Source organism: Chiroxiphia lanceolata, chromosome 12 (assembly GCF_009829145.1).
Source record: "Chiroxiphia lanceolata isolate bChiLan1 chromosome 12, bChiLan1.pri, whole genome shotgun sequence".
Lineage (NCBI taxonomy): Eukaryota > Metazoa > Chordata > Aves > Passeriformes > Pipridae > Chiroxiphia > Chiroxiphia lanceolata.
The window spans coordinates 9581570-9598901 of NC_045648.1; the positions used below are offsets into that span (position 1 = coordinate 9581570).

General features: G+C 39.4%; 3 protein-coding genes across 10 annotated transcripts in view; 1 reads left to right on the top strand and 2 right to left on the bottom strand.

Moving 5' to 3' along the window:
• EFL1 (elongation factor like GTPase 1) overlaps window positions 1–482 on the bottom strand; it is a 70367-nt gene extending 69885 nt beyond the window's left edge. Inside the window, 1 exon segment of the mRNA XM_032700369.1 lies at window positions 369–482. The gene's annotated coding sequence lies outside the window, so the exon portion shown is untranslated.
• Window positions 444–10555, top strand: SAXO2 (stabilizer of axonemal microtubules 2). Its single transcript, XM_032700378.1, has 4 exons — window positions 444–570; window positions 6185–6364; window positions 7559–7761; window positions 9384–10555. Exons 1-4 carry the CDS (start codon window positions 530–532, stop codon window positions 10355–10357), a joined length of 1398 nt encoding a protein of 465 aa, XP_032556269.1. The 5' UTR covers window positions 444–529; the 3' UTR covers window positions 10358–10555.
• A 3022-nt stretch (window positions 10556–13577) lies between these two features.
• ADAMTSL3 (ADAMTS like 3) overlaps window positions 13578–17332 on the bottom strand; it is a 179987-nt gene continuing 176232 nt past the window's right edge. For all 8 annotated transcript variants that reach the window (XM_032700359.1, XM_032700363.1, XM_032700365.1 and 5 more), the window contains 3 exons: window positions 16853–16962; window positions 16039–16253; window positions 13578–15509 (listed from right to left, as the gene is read on the bottom strand). In XM_032700359.1, coding sequence (XP_032556250.1) covers window positions 15400–15509; window positions 16039–16253; window positions 16853–16962 — 435 coding nt within the window. In that variant the 3' untranslated portion in view covers window positions 13578–15399. The remainder of the gene's footprint in view (window positions 15510–16038; window positions 16254–16852; window positions 16963–17332) is intronic.

The following is a 17332-nucleotide window of genomic DNA, read 5'->3' on the forward strand; positions in this document are numbered from 1 at the left end:
AGCGCGTCACGTCCCTGCGCCACCACCTGCACCGCACCTCGGACACCTGAAACTCGGAGAGCACGGGCCTGTTTGGACTTTAGCCCGGAGCAGGAGGTTGGACTGGGTCAGGTTTGGTTGGGGACAAACACTGAGCCGCCTGGACAGGCACAAACCTCACGGGTCACCCTCTGGCCGCGGTTCGCCCTCCCCTGCCGCCCCTTCCAGCGGGCACCGCCGCGCTGCCCCCGGGGCTTCCCCGGCCCCGCAGTGCCTCGGGAGGGGGGCACAGACCGCCCTGGGGCGAGGGCTGCGCTGGGGCCGGGGCGGGGAAAGCGACGAGCCAACCCCGCTGCCCCCGCGCCCCTCCCGGAGCGGGGAACACTCACCTGCGCTCGCTCCGGCGCCGCTCCCGGAAACCCGTCCCGGCGCCGCTCCCGATCCCGCCCCGTGACGCCGGACGGAAGCCGGGCCGGGGCCGCTCCCGCGGTGCCGCCGTTGCCACGGGACGCGGCGTCCTTGGTTACCGGCCGGGGCGGCCGCAGCGGGGATGGGGCCGCCGCGCTGCCTGTGTGAGATCTGCTCCTGCGGGTGAGTAGGTTCCGCTCCCAGCAGATTCGCGGACGGCACCACGATCTGCTGGAAGGGCAGGAAGGCTCTGCGGAGGGACCTGGACGGGCTGGAGCGATGGGTCGAGACCGACGGTGTGATGTTCAGCAAGGCCAAGTGCCGGGTCCTGTCCTTGGGTCACAACAACCCCATGGAGCGCTGCAAGCTTGCGGCAGAGCGGCTGGAAAGTGGCCCAGCAGAAAAGGACCTGGGGGTGCTGTTTGACAGCGTCTGATCATGAGCCAGAGTGTGCCCAGGTGGTCAAGAAGGCCAGTGGCACCTGGCCCGTGTCAGGAATAGTGTGGCCAGCAGGACCAGGGACTCGGCACTGGTGAGGTCACACATCAAGTGCTGTGTCCAGTTCTGGGCCCCTCAATTCAGGAAGGACACTGAGGTGCTGGAAGGGAGTCCAGAGAAGGGCAATGAGGCTGGTGAAGGGTCTGGAGCACAAGTCCCATGAGGAGCAGCTGAGGAAGCTGGGGTTGTTTTTCCTGGAGAAAGGGAGGCTCAAGGTGACCTTATCACTCTGTACAACTCCCTGAAAGGAGATTGTAGCCAGGTGGGGACATTCCCTTCTCCCAGGCAACAAGTGACAGGATAAGAGGACACAGCCCTAAGCTGTGCCAGGGGAGGTTTAGGTTGGACATTAGGAGGAATTTCTTCACAGAAGGGATGACTAGACATTGGAATGAACTGCCCAGGGAGGCAGTTTATGCACTGTCCCCAGAGGTGTTTAAGGAAAGGCTGGAGGTGGCACTTGGTGTCACAGTTTAGTTTACATGGTGATGTTTGGCCACAGGTTGGACTTGATGACTCAGAGGTCTTTTCCAACCTGGCTGATTGTGTGAGCAGTGCCCCAGGCCACCAGGGAGTGGGGAGGGTGTTGGGGCCTCAGGGCCCCAGCAGGGTGGGGGTCCTCCCCCAGGAGGTGGCACTGGGGCTACTCAGCACTCCGGGCCCACCCCAAAAAGTCACTCTTGATCTCACCTCCCCTTACACACCCTGTGTTACATGGGGGTCCCTTGCCTGGTCACAGCTAATATTTTTAGCAGTGGGAAGGTGGGAAATGAGTAACAGCCCCATTTCAACAGTTTCTGGCTTCCCTCTTTCCTAGAAAGGGATCTTCTCAGTAAATATGAAGCAGTATGTTTACATTTAAATCAGGTAGGGGTAAAAGATAGGGAAAAAAATTCACAAGTCAGGTTTCCAAAAAAAATAAGGGACTTAAACCTCACAAAATTCAGCTATATGTTTATAGGTTTCAGTCACAACTGTTAATATTTTCAATTTCTTCTCCTAATTTCTTCGTAAAAAAAGCCCAAACAACCAAACCAAAACCAGAAAAATAATCATCATAGGATACAAAGATTCAGTCTTCAGTATTAAAAAAAGATCTAACAACTACATACAAGAAGAATCATAGTAAGATCCCAAGAGTGTGCTCAATTTTTTTTTTGAGTACAGGGCCAACCCTATGGCTGCAAAGGGTACCATGAACTACAGGTTTCATATCAAGGTCTGTATAGCAGACACACTCCTAATATGTTTCTGTGGGGGAAGTCTGTCTATCTGTTCATGAGCCACCTTTTTTCTAATCTGTAGACAGAGATCAGAGGCAGGCAGTGAGCAAAGCTCCTCACGTTATTTTTGGCTGAGACTCTGGCGAATTTTGCCCCATAAAATTGTTTCAAAAGTTCTAGATTAATGAAGAGTTGGAAAGCATTGTTTTCATGATGAGATAACAAAACTGGCTTAGGCTCAAGTATAAAGATGGTGAGATAACACAATGAGAGAGCACAAATTAAGGTTCAACTCAACTGAAAATTCTCAATCCAAAAACCTAGTTTAATAATACAAATAATTGAATTAAACATGCAGAAAGCTTGTGGTTTAAAACAAACATCACTGAAGTTTTTACAGTCAATAGAATCTTAAGCCATTATTAGTTTAGGCAGCACATTGTGTTTGCTTCAGTGTATAGTGTTTCTGTTTTTAGGGGAAGGCTGGTCACTTGGCAGTGTTACCTGGATATTGGAATGCATAAACATCCTAGAAGAGATTTCAAAGCAAATATAAAGATCTAATGTTTTGTACAAGTTATCATTTAGCTATTTGCAGAAAATTTTGTGGACATAAAATTACTGCTTAATTCTAAATAATAAAATAACAGGAAACAATCTTTCCTAGCTTTCCCCAGAAGAAAAAAAAAAACACTAAAAAAACTTATAAATACAGGGAGAAAAGCCAGTACAACAGAACTTTATTCTGCTTTCTCTAATGCAGGATGTAAAATCTGGCTTCCAAAGAAGAAAAAAGCCTCTGTGGGAGATGACCTCTCTGCACTCAAGAATAGTATTTGTCTGCTATAAAAGATACATAAGATGTATACAAAGATGCATACAAAAGCATAAAAGATACATGAAAGGTGCTTACAAAAGCATAAAAATTTAGTTTAGAGGTACAAAAATAAACTACTGCTTTATCTTCTCAATCTGTCAGCTACCCCTCACTTACTGTGCTTTTGTTATCATTATCATAAAAATCTAGATTCTGGAATAAATGTAAGTTAGAAGGAAAGAGGAAGATCTCTCTAAAATATCTCTAAAAGAACCCATCCTACTGACCACATGGAAATAACACAAAACCCCAATAAAACCGACCAGATCTCCTGTCAACATTAGGAAAGTAGATGACTCCCAAAAATAGTGTCCATCCATCATTTCTGTCTTTCAGACCACAGCACGTGTACTGGCAGCTAAAAAATAAAAGCTTTGAGTTGGAAGGGGGGGGTTAATAAGTTTTTTATTATGATAAACATTACACTTTTCTCATTATTAGTCTAGTTCTCTGGGAGGAAAAGATTTGTGGGAAAATTTCAAGGGTCTGTCTAACATTGCATAAAAACAAATGTATGTATGCCAGGCCCTAAATAAGTGAAATGCACCACCATTCTATTAAAATAACCAGAACAACAGCATTTGGCACTAGAGAGCTCATATACTGTCACTTCTAGTTAGCTGAGATTCTATTCAGACTTTATGCAAGCCACAAGTTAGCTGGTCTCCCTCAAAGAAGAGAAAGAATAATAATCCATCAAAGCAGGCACCAGTCAGTCATGGGAAAAGGCACATTCTCACCAAATCAGTTTGAATTATCAGTAACTCTGGGGTTGAAATTAAGATAAATACGAGGAACAAGAAGTTAAAAATAATCAGTGTTTCAAGGAGTTCTGGCCAAACATATTTCATTTATCAGAGCTGCAATCTGTCTTCTCTGACGATTTGTAGATATATAGAGTTATTATCTAAATGAAAACTTTCACTTTAGCTGCTGGACAACATCCTGAAGTAGATTTATTGGTTTACCAAAAATACCCTGATCTCTTCTCCAAGGCAAATTCACATTGATATTAAGGTAATTTTACGTTGCCATTTAGGCCCACTGAAAGTACTTTCTCAACACAGAGTAGGATGGAGGATCTTCCTGAGCAGTCTCATCTGATTTAAAGTAATTCTGTACATAGAGTCTGCTCAGAATTATTTCATGTACTAGAAATGGCTGGGATGAAGGACATTTTTAGATCAGCAATGAATTCTAATAAAATTGCAAAAATCTCTTTTCTTGGAGAGAGAGTAGATAACTTCCACCTCTGGGTTAAATCTACCAAGAACTACAGGCTTACTCTGCAAGTAATTATTTTTCTGGTGTCTGTTTCTGTTTGTAGCACGTCCATTTAGCAATACTGACAACCTTGCTTTGCAAATATTCAGAGTTAAGTCCTTAAAGACTGGTGACACCAGAGCAGAGGAGGCGTTTTTGTTTGATGACTGGTCTGGATCAGCATATGGCAAACTGAAGATTGTCATAGTGAAGTTTTTGCAGTGTTTGTTTCAAACTCCTTTGAATTTTATGCCAAAAAAATACATGAAGAACATTATAATTTGATAACCTATATTTCAACTAGCTTTCAAAGCATTCAATGTTTTTTGTTTCTGCATAGCTGTTACTTTTAGAAGCTCTGTGACACAGCATATGCTGTTTATACTTTCTGAAAAAAACATTACAAAGGTGAAAACTGAGTTTCATGACAAATGTAATGACAAGCAAACACTGTGCTGAGAAATAGCACACACTTACCTCCTTGTTTTCTTACCTTTCCTGTTCTTGCCCTCTTCTTCCTTTTTCCTTTTCCTTCTATGTTCTGAAAACGTCTCTCAGTTGTTACTTGACTTGATTGAAAAGGAGTAAGGACCTTGGGCTTTGAAAGGATCTGGATTCTTAGACAGGGCTACTTCATTTCTCATTTTTTGAACTACTGAGCTGGCAAATTCAGGCAGCAAAACTAATCCCAGCTTTAGGATCTCCAGTCTCAGATAACTTCTTGTAGTGGTTTTTCCATTTTCATTTTTCCATTTTCCCAACAGGAGTCTTTCGTGTCTGTTTCTGTATTCCATTTTATCTTGCTTTAATTTATTGTTTTTCTTTTTGGTAGTGAGTGCTAGCTAAATTTCTCCACATACCTTTGAGCTATTCCTTGGATATCTACCTTCCTGAGACTTGAATTTATTTGTACTCAGTCAGAGCTGTACACTTTTACCCTTCTGGGTTTTTAGATATTTTTGCTTTTCACGTACAGAATTTTACAATACTTTTTATTTGAAAAATTATTTATTGTTTTTTCCCTTTGCTATTATCTGAACCAGTATTGCAAGTTGTCAGCCAGAAGGAGGAAGATCTTTTGTTACATATTTCCTTGAGGGAGAGCTCAAACAACAATCACTTCAGCCAGAGAGATGGGGTTTATGCAAATTAGAATGAATATAACAAGATTTTCAAAACAATAATAACATGTAAATTTTAATTTTATGAGTCATTTATGCAAAACAACAAGGTGTAAGTAAAGAACTGTCATGGTATACCTTTGAGCACAACAGTGTCATTGATTTAGGCATCGATGACAAGCAGGTGTAATTGAAATAAAACCTATTAAGAAAAAGAGATGTTTATTTCTAAATAAACATGGATTTTGGATAGAATTCAGTCAGTCCTTGGAGAAAAAAAGGGTCAAAAGTCAGAAATGGTCTGCAGAACACCAGAGATTCCACACCACTAAAATATTAGTCAGAAAGTATTAACGATAGCGGTGAAAATAGGTGAGACCTACAGAAGTAAAAAGGCAAGTGATAAGGGAATACAGTAAAAAAGAGGCAATATGAGACAAGAAATGTAGTTAGTGATCTTTACAAGTAAAACTAATAATATCGATAAAGATTAAAGAAAAGAGAGGAAAGCCGTCCTGGTGGTAGCATCATTGAGAGGGCTGAGTTCAACTCTGTCCATCCCTTGTACTCTGTACCAAGGACTGACTCACATCTGATCCTGTTTTTATTGATGTATTAGTGTACTGTGCTCTGGCACCTGGGCCATCAGCCATCAACATTTTGCGGTTTTCTCACTCAGAACTAAGATTTTAAACCAAACCTACTGACGCTGTTCGATCTCCCCCATTTGTTGTTCACTCCCAGTAGACTCCCAGGTGGAGTTTCCCCTGCAATGAAACAATTCAGAACGATCTCACCCGGTGTGTTTTGCCCAGGCGCCATCGCTGCTGCCATAAACGCACGAAGATTTACGACGATGGGCTGCCACCGAGCCACAGAACCGAGTATGTGGACAACTACCCCGGCTATGGCAACATCTGCCCGCCCAGCAGCTGTAAGCCGAAACCTGAGTTCCAACAGCACCGCGGCAAAATGGATGGAATCTCCATATTTAAGTAAATATTTTGAGGCAACGCGTTTTACCACTACTCCGTGAGGTTTTTCATTCTTTCTTTTTTTAAGGGGGGAACTAAACATGGCATTGCTGCCTTCTCAAAATGCAACCGTTGCATCCTTTACGCTTTTTGCATATATAAGGTGTAGATTTTGAGTACAGAAGTACAGCTGCCACAGAAAGGTTGTAAAAAATAGCAAAGCGCACGTACAGAAAGATTTGTGTTATTTACAGCATCCTTTAGCCTGTAAAGATAATGTAAAATTTTTGTATTTGTTTTCAGCCTCTTTAGGAAATCTAGGTCTTGTGGAGCCTGACAAGCTGGCAAGCTGGGGAACTTCCTGTAATACACATGTGGAATCTGAGATAGTGGGAAAATGAAATCTTAAGAAAAAGGATTTTTTTTTTAATTCATAGTTCTAAATTATTAGTTTCAAGAAAGCAAGCTGTAAACAGGTTTAGGAGTTCTGTCAGTGCACAGACTCTGATGTTAAGCTTACAGAATTAAAGAGCATCTTTCAAAGAGAAAAAGACATCTCTTATTCATTGTTAGTGATGTGACAGGCACACCAGCCTTTACTTTTTCCATTATTATTTTTCTTTTAAGCTATGAGGGCAATGGGTGAAACTTCTTTGTTTATTAAAAAAGAGGCATAAATAAAAAACCCAAATGCCATTCTGCCAGATTTGTCATGTACTGTATGGACTATTTAGACACCTGTATATGTAATATACACCCTTTTAATGTAATGTGCCCATATAAAAACAGTGGAATTACGTTTCTGATTATATTCCATTCTCCTCATGCCATTAGTAAATGCTACCCCTCATAGTAGTTTGAGCTTTGCTCTGCTTCTGCTTTCTGGATCATTTCTTTGCAAAATTACAGCAACTTTTAAAGTCTCCTTTCAGATATTTTAAATAATATTTTTAAACCGTGTATGAGATTCAGAGTGTTGAAAAAGTTGCTTCACCATCTACCTTTGAATAAAGGCTTTATCATGCATCAGAGCCCCTTGAATTTATGTACTATAGTTTGCTTCCCTCTGTGCTACCCCTCTAACATATGACATCAGGATGATTTTTCAGAGTAAACATCTTAAGCTGTCATTTTTCCATACAGTGGAAAAAACCTGACTTCTTCAGGAAAAAAAAGTAGTTTTTTAAACCAGTCTTTTCTTTTTCCCCACTTCAGAACTGATTATTTACCATATGATGTTGTGAAGAGACCTTTTCGGGCACCAGCAGAGTACAGACCAAAGTCGGGAAAGATTGACCTGGGGACCATATACCAGAGAGATTATAATCCTCATAAAGTAGGACCAGTGACATTAGCAAGACCTCGAGAGAGAAAACACACTACAGATGCAAAATTGGACACCATACCAACCTATCGAGGTAATAAGATATGCCACCTACAGAAAGAGAAATAACCAAGATGAAGGGAGTATTCTGAATAATCTACATTAGAAACTGGATTTGTTAGTTTGGGACAGAGTAAGACATAACAGAAAGCAGGTCATAATGCCTTAAAATGCTGAGCACTCCAGTTGTTCAGGGGTGACGTTCATTGGTTCTAAACAAAAAGCCCTCTCTGAGGTTTTCTTGGCTAGAAGGAAATTCTAACGTACACTTGGTTAGGCTATCAGGCAAAAGTGGATTGTAATTAGAGTGCAATACATCTTTCAGGTAGTTTTAGTTCATGTGACATATTTTGCCACAGAGTAGGTCAAAAGTGGATTTTGGATTTCTGCTTGTGTATGTTATAGCTTGTGTATATATCATCCTAGTAAGGATCTGTCTTGACACAAACTATTCTATTACAACAGTCAGCAGAAAGGAGCTAAATCTCCTTTTATGTCATTCTGGGAAGTGACCTTGATATACTTTACACCACTAGAGAATTTTATACATGTGTTACTGAATTTGTTACATGTACTGCATTTTAGCCAGTTAAAAGTAAGTAGAAATAAATTACAAGATACAATCTACTGAAAATCAAGATGTTCCACGTTACGATACCATTGGTATCGAAGAGATAGTTGAAATAATAAGGATCAGATATGGGTATTAAAACAGGAGATTAGAATTCTTGGTGTGAAATGAGCAGAGGAGAGAGTGCAGTGACAGAAGAGCTGGAAGGATAAAATGTGGGAAAACAGTCTCTTTAAAATCAGTTATACTGCACTAGCTTCTTCAAGCTTAGGCCTCTGCTAGACAGAAATGCATTTATGTAAATACATTTTATTTATATTTATTAATTGTAAATAGTTACAAGGAAATGTAAATATTTCTATTTAGCATGCACATAAGTAGTAAGTTAGCAAATAATGAATAAATTAGCCTTGTCCCAGCACACAACTTAAACAGCATGCAATTGTTTTTTAAAATTTAAAATGCATGTTAGCAACATGAAACAGGGAGTAAGGACAAAGGAGTGAAAAAACACTCAAAGTTAGTACAGGAATTGTAACACAAAAAACTGATTTCAAATGCCTGTGAAGAAGTTCAGACTGGGCAGTAAGTTTGGTAAGTTTTGTAATTATAGCAGAACAGTCTGGCAAAGAAAACAAAAATCCCAAGAAGCTTTAAAAGGATGTAATGTTGATATGGAAATTAAGAGATGATTCTATCAAGCAGTAGTGAACATGACCCATTGACCTATAAGGTTCCTTTCACTCTTGTATACTTGCATAAACTTCTAAGTAAAATGGAAGATATTGTACATAAAACCTGTATAGGGCTATTTTCTGTATAAAGCACACACTAAATAAGCACATGCAACATTTTTTTTCCTTGAGAAAACAGTCAAAACAAGGCATCGTGTACAATTCTGTTTTAATTACACACTATAACAGAAGACAGTTTTGCCATATCACAAACATGCAGATAAAATTATCATTCTCACTTACATCCATTTTCTTTGTTTTGCAAGATTTAATACCAGAAGAATTTGTCTTAATTTTAAAGGAATAGTCTTAAGAACACCTGTATGGTGGAATTTTGGTTTTGCCTTACAGATGACTATAGGTTATGGGAAGCTCAAAGAACGGAATCTTGTAAGGTGGAGCGGACGTACCAGCCACCTACAGAGAGGTTTGGAAATCCTTCCACGTTTCAAGATGACTACATTCCTAGGGAACCGAATCCCCCTGAAAGTTTTAAACCTTCTGCAGCCAAGCTGCCAGATGGGCCTTTCGACGGGAACACCATCCATCGCACTGCTTATGTTGTTCATGAGATGGAACCACGATTCGTAAGACCAAAGGAAGAGTACAAGCCATGCGACCAACCCTTTGAAGATCTCACAACCCACCAGAGAGATTTCAAAGGGATACCTGGGCAACAGGCAAAAAGCTGCAAGCCCGAACACAGAAAAGTTGGATCTGATGCTCCTTTTAATGGAACCACCGAATTCCAGGATCGTTATCAGCCAGTGCTGGTTTCCTTGCCTGAGTTCCGCAAACCCAGAGAGTACGTTCCACCCACAGACAAGATGGATCTTAACTCCACGAACCGTCTTGACTACATTTCACATAAGATTTCTCCTGCTGCCCCCATAAGACCACCTCATGGAAGAAGAATCAGCGCCCCTTTTCAAGGGAACACTACTACAAGAGAAGACTTTAAACCTTGGAGTATCTCCCCGCGAGGGCTTATTAAGAAAGAACAAGAAATTCAAAGACCCACGGGAAAATTTGCCGATTTAACAACATTCAGATCTCACTACATACCACATCAGGGCACTCCAGCTCAAAGTTGCAAACCTGTACATGCTGTAGGTCTTAATGCAGTTCCTTTTCAAGATGAAACTATGTATCGCATAGATTATACTCCAAAGAAAACAGAGATCTGCCCCGCACATCATCCCTCGAACCTGGGTTATGTCTATGTGAACACAGATTCTCAGGGTCACCAATTCTTCCGCCGGTTGAGTCCAGAACCCTCCGAGCCAAATTGTAATCCTATTCCAAATGAAGTAGCTGTGACATAATACTGAAGTGCAATATTTCAAGCACCCTGGTGAAAAAATCGGAATCCAACTTGTTCATTTTTTCTTTAAATAACACTGAAAGCAAATTAAATAACGCAAATTTTGCTTTTAGAAGTTTGAAGAAAATCAAAGCAAAACCAGAAGTTTATTACAAGACCAATAAAGGTTTGCCAAATGCTCCAGGAATACTACATCTTACATAGTATCTGTCCTTTTTTTGATTGTACATTCTGATTTCCTTGAATTCTCAGATATCATTATGCTCCATCTCAAGCATATGTATTGCACATTTAATTCTTCCAGATTTTCTGCAACCAAATAATTGTATTTGTGAAATAGAAAGTGTCTTTTGATGGTAATGTCCTTTACAGAAAGCAAATACTGCTATCTATAATGATCTAAGTAATCAGTAATAATCTCAATAATCCGGTAAAGTCTTTTTCTTTACATTTTGCTGCCCAAATCACAAGATAGAATGCCATGACACCCTAGGCATTTCTAAAAACCTGGGTTTAGCTTTAGTCATAGTTACTTTTCCTTCATTCCATTTTAAAGTGAGTATAAAGGTCACACTGTAATTTCTGGTAGCAATCAACAAGTAGTAACCTTGGTCTTTTTCTGTACGTGTAGTTGAAACCATTCAAACACCAAAAGCAGATCATTAGACTCTGTTTTCTTATTTCCCTGATCATGCTCTTTCAGCCTTACTTCCTAAAGTAACAAAACTGATGCAAAGCTCTGGCCACACTGAAACCCTCAGTGCATGTGTCCTCAGCAGTTAAGTAATTTTTAAACCCAGTGTACAAATTCAATCAAATTTCACAATGAGATTGCATAGATTTTTTTTTTTTTTTTGAGTTTCTAATGTAGATGGTGGGGAAGCAGAGAGAATCAGGCTCAAAAGGTTAACATCTGCTGTACTTTGATCCTGCTCTCTGATTTTTAAAGCTAAACAGCCGGTTATCACTGCCAGAGTTCACTGCAGAGGCAGTCTGAAGGAAAAAATGGCAGAAAACTGTACAGGTGTAAGTAGAAATAACAGAAAATAGTGTAAACTCAGTTAAAAAAAGAAATATCAGCCAAGATGCAAAAATGTGTAGACAGCCTGGCTTCAGTCTGTCTGCTCTTCAAAGAATTGCTTGTTCCAAATATGCTGAAACCAAATTTTTTACAGACATTTTATATGACTATGCTTCTGTATGAGATATTCAATATTTTCTCTATATATCCTTAGCTGATTTGGGGGAATCTAAATGAACGAATTAATTGTTCTATGATTAACTGTATTATCGTGCTCTATCACAGTACTCCAGTATGATTTTTTTTCTCAGTATTGCATATCTTACACCTATTGGTGTAGAACGAAGTTCTGCAGAATTATGTGCCTGTACTTCATAAACAAAATCAGTCATAAAAGGGCTAAGAGCAACGATAGAAACATTTTTAAAGCAGGAACTTGGTCATATGAAAGCAAGAAAGCTGAACTGAACATATCAGCTGTGCACAAAAGCATTGCATGAGAGAGATCCAGACATCATTAGAGCATCAGTCACTTTCAGACAATTCTTTTTTCATACTGTGTTTTGTAATATGACTTATTCTGTTAATGAAACAGCAATTGTTATACTTTTCTCTCTGAAGATTATTCACGTCCCTCAGATTGTGAATGAACAAGGACAATGTAAATCTGTGAGATCCTAAAAGTAGGACAAAGTCCAGCTCGTTGTCATCTGCCTTTACCACAGAAGAAAAACTTACGAACACTCCTTTTAGTCAATCTCTGTCTGGCCACAGCTGAGGAAACAACAAAGTCAAACCTTTGCACAGTTACATCTACTCAGGTCCATATCCTACACACAACCTTGGTACCTCTTGAGCAGTTTACAGAAGCTCCTAATGCCTTCCAGCTCTCTTTTCTAGGGAGGGAGAAATGCAACCTGAATCCATGAAGTTACGTGTGCCTGCATGTTCTGATCCAAGTGGCTCTTCCTCTGAGTCTGTGAGTGAGCCCAGATGCTTTTTTTAATTTACACAGCTGTTTTTTCAGTTCTGAAGTCACTTCCCTCCCCTAAGTTACAGAAAGTAATTTGCTGCCACCTACCAGCACGGTACAAAAATTCTGAGAGGAAGTGGAGGGCATATTCAGACACATTTAAGAGTTCCTCTGCAGATGTGTTTAAAGGCTTTTAGGGTGGAGGGGCATATTGCCTTTCATTTTGTCCTTAATGGTTTCTCCTAAGTTTAATAGCGAAAGAGAGAAGTCATTATTACTTTACAGTTGAAAGAGCCACAACATATTGATGGTGCTTCCAGAAAAAGCATCAAATGATACTATAAACCTTCAGACAGTATTCAATACTTGACATCAACTTTTTCATAAGCAACATATTATTGCAATGCAGATCAAATGAAGAGCAGGCTGGAAAACTAATATTTTTCCAAAATAACAGCTGTTAAAAAACATTTTATGATGTCATGCTAAACCAAGATGTAAAAGCTAAGTTATTCATGGATTCAGTTGCTATTCTAGAAGAGCTTTCCATGCACTCTGCCATACAGCAGCAGGCTGCACAGAATCTTGACTTCGTTTTCAAGACTGCAAAAAGGGAATGCACTGCTGAACCAAAGGAAAATTAAACAGACCTGTGCACCTTTGCTGATATTACCATCTAGGATAAGTATGGAACACCACCATCCACTGCTAGACATTTATTTTCTATTTAATAAAATTTTTTTAAGGCTTTTATTGTTCATACTGTTTATGAGACTCTTCTTTCTAACGACTATTACCTATATTGGATATTCTGAAACAACTTTTTCATGTAGCTATTCTCACCACTCACTAAATATAAAACATGGAGCTGTTCTGTAGGATCTAAATGAACCCTGCTTGGTGAAGGCCCAGCAGAGAAATGTAACTTTATTCCACCTTTTACAGAATCCTGATTCTAGATTTCAGTGAATCAGAGCTGACTTGTTTGAATTTTGGCAAATTCTCTTCCTTCTTTTTCACTCAGGTTACATCTATGTTATCTCTTAATAGTAGTGCAAACCAGACTGTAGTGAAGCCGAGAATCTGTCTGATAAGCTGTTAAAAATACAAACTGAGGCTCTGAAAAAATCCCAGAATTATGGACATAGTAAGTTGATAAAATAACAAAGAATGAAAGCATGGCTACCATGAAAATAATAGTAATAAACAATCTCTGGGTAACCACAGTGTTGAATAATCAAACTATACTTTATTTCGGAAATATCAAAACTACGTTCAAGAAAGCTAAAATCTTCAGTTACTGGAGAAGCAATAAAATAATCTACAGAGGAATGTCATGCCAACTGCAATAAGAAACATTTACAGCACTGCTTCTGTATAGCATGCATACTTAATCAGAGTTAACGCAACAAAAAATGCTATGTGTTAACATTTGAAAACTTTAAATATAAAGGGAAAACATGAATAAGAAATTTTGATAATAAGAAAAAATATACGTCCAAAAATCTTTATTAAACACTGTACAAAACAAAATATTGCACTTTTAAATCAGACAATAAATATCTACAAAAGTATCTTACAAATGTTTTATTTTAATTTAAAAAAACGGCTTAAACAATCAAGACCCATTGCTGATTTTAAAGGTAATGATCAGGAATATCCTCTCCTTGCAGTCAGCCCTGGACTCAACAGTCCACCTTAAACATTTTCTATACAGTAGTGCTAACCTAATTTTCAGTGATGCAAACCCTGTGCAGGAATGCTGTGTAGGAACTGCTCTAACAGCACACCCGCTCACCAGCTTGGAACAGCTCAGTGGTGTAACACAAGAGCCAAGTCAATGCAAGCACTCAGGCCTCCAATATGAGCAGTAGTTTGGAAACTACAAAAGAAAAAAAACATTACTTTCTGTCTCCTGTGGGGTTCCCTCTGCTTACAGCCCAAATCAGACAATCTGCAATATGGAAAATAATTTAGCCAGGAATATCATAATAAGAATTTATCAACTTGCAAAAGACTCAGATGGTCAATGGTCATGATGAAAAGTCATCTTGATGGAAAACTGCTCAAAATAGACTTCTTTCACTTGTTTATCTTCATAATTAGTAATTCCTCCTTGGATATTTTTCCCCATTAATGGAGAAAAATAAAATGATTACTCAAGACAGGAAATCTGACAGCCGTGTTTGGCCAGTTATTGGCTCCCCATTTGACTTGATGTGCAAGAGAACAGTGATCACAGTTTCCTTCAGAGCTCTGACAAGGAAGTCTTCTGTCTAATTTATTATCAGTACTGAAGTGTAATCGTGCCAGAACTTAAATTGTACTTCAGAGACTGGAATTACAATAGAAACAATAAAAAATGACACCTCATTTATTCAAAACAGCTTTGAAAATTGTACTAGCATCTATAGTGTCTTTTATTGCATACACATAAGTACAAGCATGAAAAACTGAATGTACTTCTGTGCATCCTTCTCACAGCTAATATCAGTAAAATGTATCCTGTGAGATCAACCCTTCAGCTCAAGCTGTTTATGAAAATGAGGTTGCTGCCAAAAATTTTACAACTACAAGCCACAGCTTCTATAAATTTAAAAATTGTGTTAAATATAATAAAAAAATTGAAAACCTAGGGGTCAATAGTTGCTGCAAAATTTCTCAAAGTATTTTTGCGACATTTTTTCTTAAGTTAAGGACAGTAAGCCCTATCTGGTGTTTTTAGGTAATGCTTTTTTCCCCCTGATAAAATTATAATGTGATGGCCTGTAAAATTTTACAGATGCCATGATATTATCTTGCTAATCCAGAAACGAAAATGTTTAAAACATTAAAAGTTCCATTGCAAAGAGTGAATAATAAAAGTTCCCAGAAAAAATATCCCGTCCAGCACATCAATCTGTAATACTGTTTTTTTCATTAGTCCCACGTTTCCATTTAATTGTTACAACTAATGTCTCTTTTACAAGTATATACTTCGAGCATGTTAGATTAATGGACCTCTCTTCTCATCTCTTCACTGCAGCATCATGAACTTGCCATAGAGGACTTACATTTCTTGACATGATTGACAACATCTTTGTTTGTAGGTGTCTATCAAGCACAACTTTAGTTGCTTTACAAATGTACAGTAGTGAGTTGTATCCTTGCATTCGCCTTCTGAAAAATATATTTAGATATTACAAGGCTTTATAATGAACAAAAGAGAAACAGCAGAACTTGTCACTGTACTTGTAAACAACTGATGGATTCCTAGTAGCTTTGTAATTATTTCACTGTGCATTCCTGGCAACAGTGAATTCAAAGCTAAACAAGGTCACAAGAGGTGTGATCTCACTGCATTCATTTACTTATTGTCTGCTTCAGAACACTAAACCCATCTTGGAGGAATTAACAGCTTGCTCAGAGACCTGTGAGTCACAACTGGCACAGTCATGTAGGGAAGTTTGCAAAAAAACAACTTCCTAAATATCCTGTTTCTAAAAGTGCTTTTGAGGCTTTAATATCAAACTGGCCTACTTAGAGAAAAGTAACCCCAGGATTATGAAGTGCTCCTTGGAGAGGATAGTTTTACCTTTGATGTACAATCAAATGCTTGCAGAATCATTAGTGTACGACTGTGAGTCACTTTCTAATATAACTGCTACAAACTATTACTATGCTCATATTTAAATAAACATTTACATACTGCCACAGGATGTGACATTGCAGTGTTGCCAGGTCACTGGTCTCTTCCTCCATCCACAATGCTGATCAGCCACAGGTTTATTACTCTGTCTGTGTACGCAGTACACTCGTCTTGACTGAAATCCTCTCCCACAGTCCACACTGCAAGGCCTCCAAGGGCCTGTCCTCCAATAGACATCACATGCCTCTGAAGAACAGTTTCTTCTGACAGGAGGCCTGTGGAGGGAAAAAAGTGGCAGTTAAATCTTTGCTTTTTTGCTAAACCCTTATTCACAGAATGATATACCCGATGCTGGAAGGGGTGACTGGAACTGATTAGCCCACACCTCCTGCTCATAGCACAGCCTACTAGACCAGGATGCTCAAGATCATCTCTGTGTTTTGAATATCTCCAAGAATAGAGGCTCCACAACTTTTCTGGGTACCTGTTCCAGTTTTTTCTTATATTTAAGTTGAATTCCCTGGATTTCATTTTGTGCCCATTCATCACGCCTTCTCACTCATAAGGGAACAAAGGATAAGGCCCTGTTTCTTTAAATCAGTTTCTCAATCCTGGAATAGAAAAAGTGTTTTACCTTTAGGGAAACTTAACTGACCCTGAAAACTGCATACTGGATGCTCCAAGTTCTTAGTGCATAACCTCTGCACTCAGGGGTTCCTGAATTCATCCAGTATCTACAAAGGGATAACTGTTACTACCTCCCTTCCTTGTACTTGGTATGAAAGAATTTGCATATTTATACTGCACTGACAATCCTGTACTTTTAATTTGATCATCTAAAGAATCTAACTTGTAACTCTGTCAAACTGTTTACCTCTTTCTTTCATCACAAAAAGAGTTTGGCACCAAAGATCCATTACGAAGTTGACATATAAAATGACGATGCTGTAAACCTACAGGGCGACCTACACAGCGACCAGAACACTGAAAATGGAGAGAAAAGGGTGAGGGGAGAGAAAAAGAAACAACCCAATTAATAACAACAGAATTACCCTTCTAGGTAGCTACCCAACTACAGCTACACAGCCCAGCCATAATTCTTGCTCCGTGTTTCTCCTTCTTCAGCCCTATCACACCTCAGTTCAGATAAAGCCTAGATGTTTTGGATTCTCTGCGTAGAATTTCACCAGGACACTGACTTTCCTGCTTATTTCTAAAGCTAAATCCATTGTCTGCTCTCATGAGGTCATAACCCTACTGCTACAACATTCTTTTTGTACCTCTGACAATCACAAACTTGCTTTGCTGAAACCTGTATCGGGAATGTGGCATCAGTAATTCTAAGTCATAACTT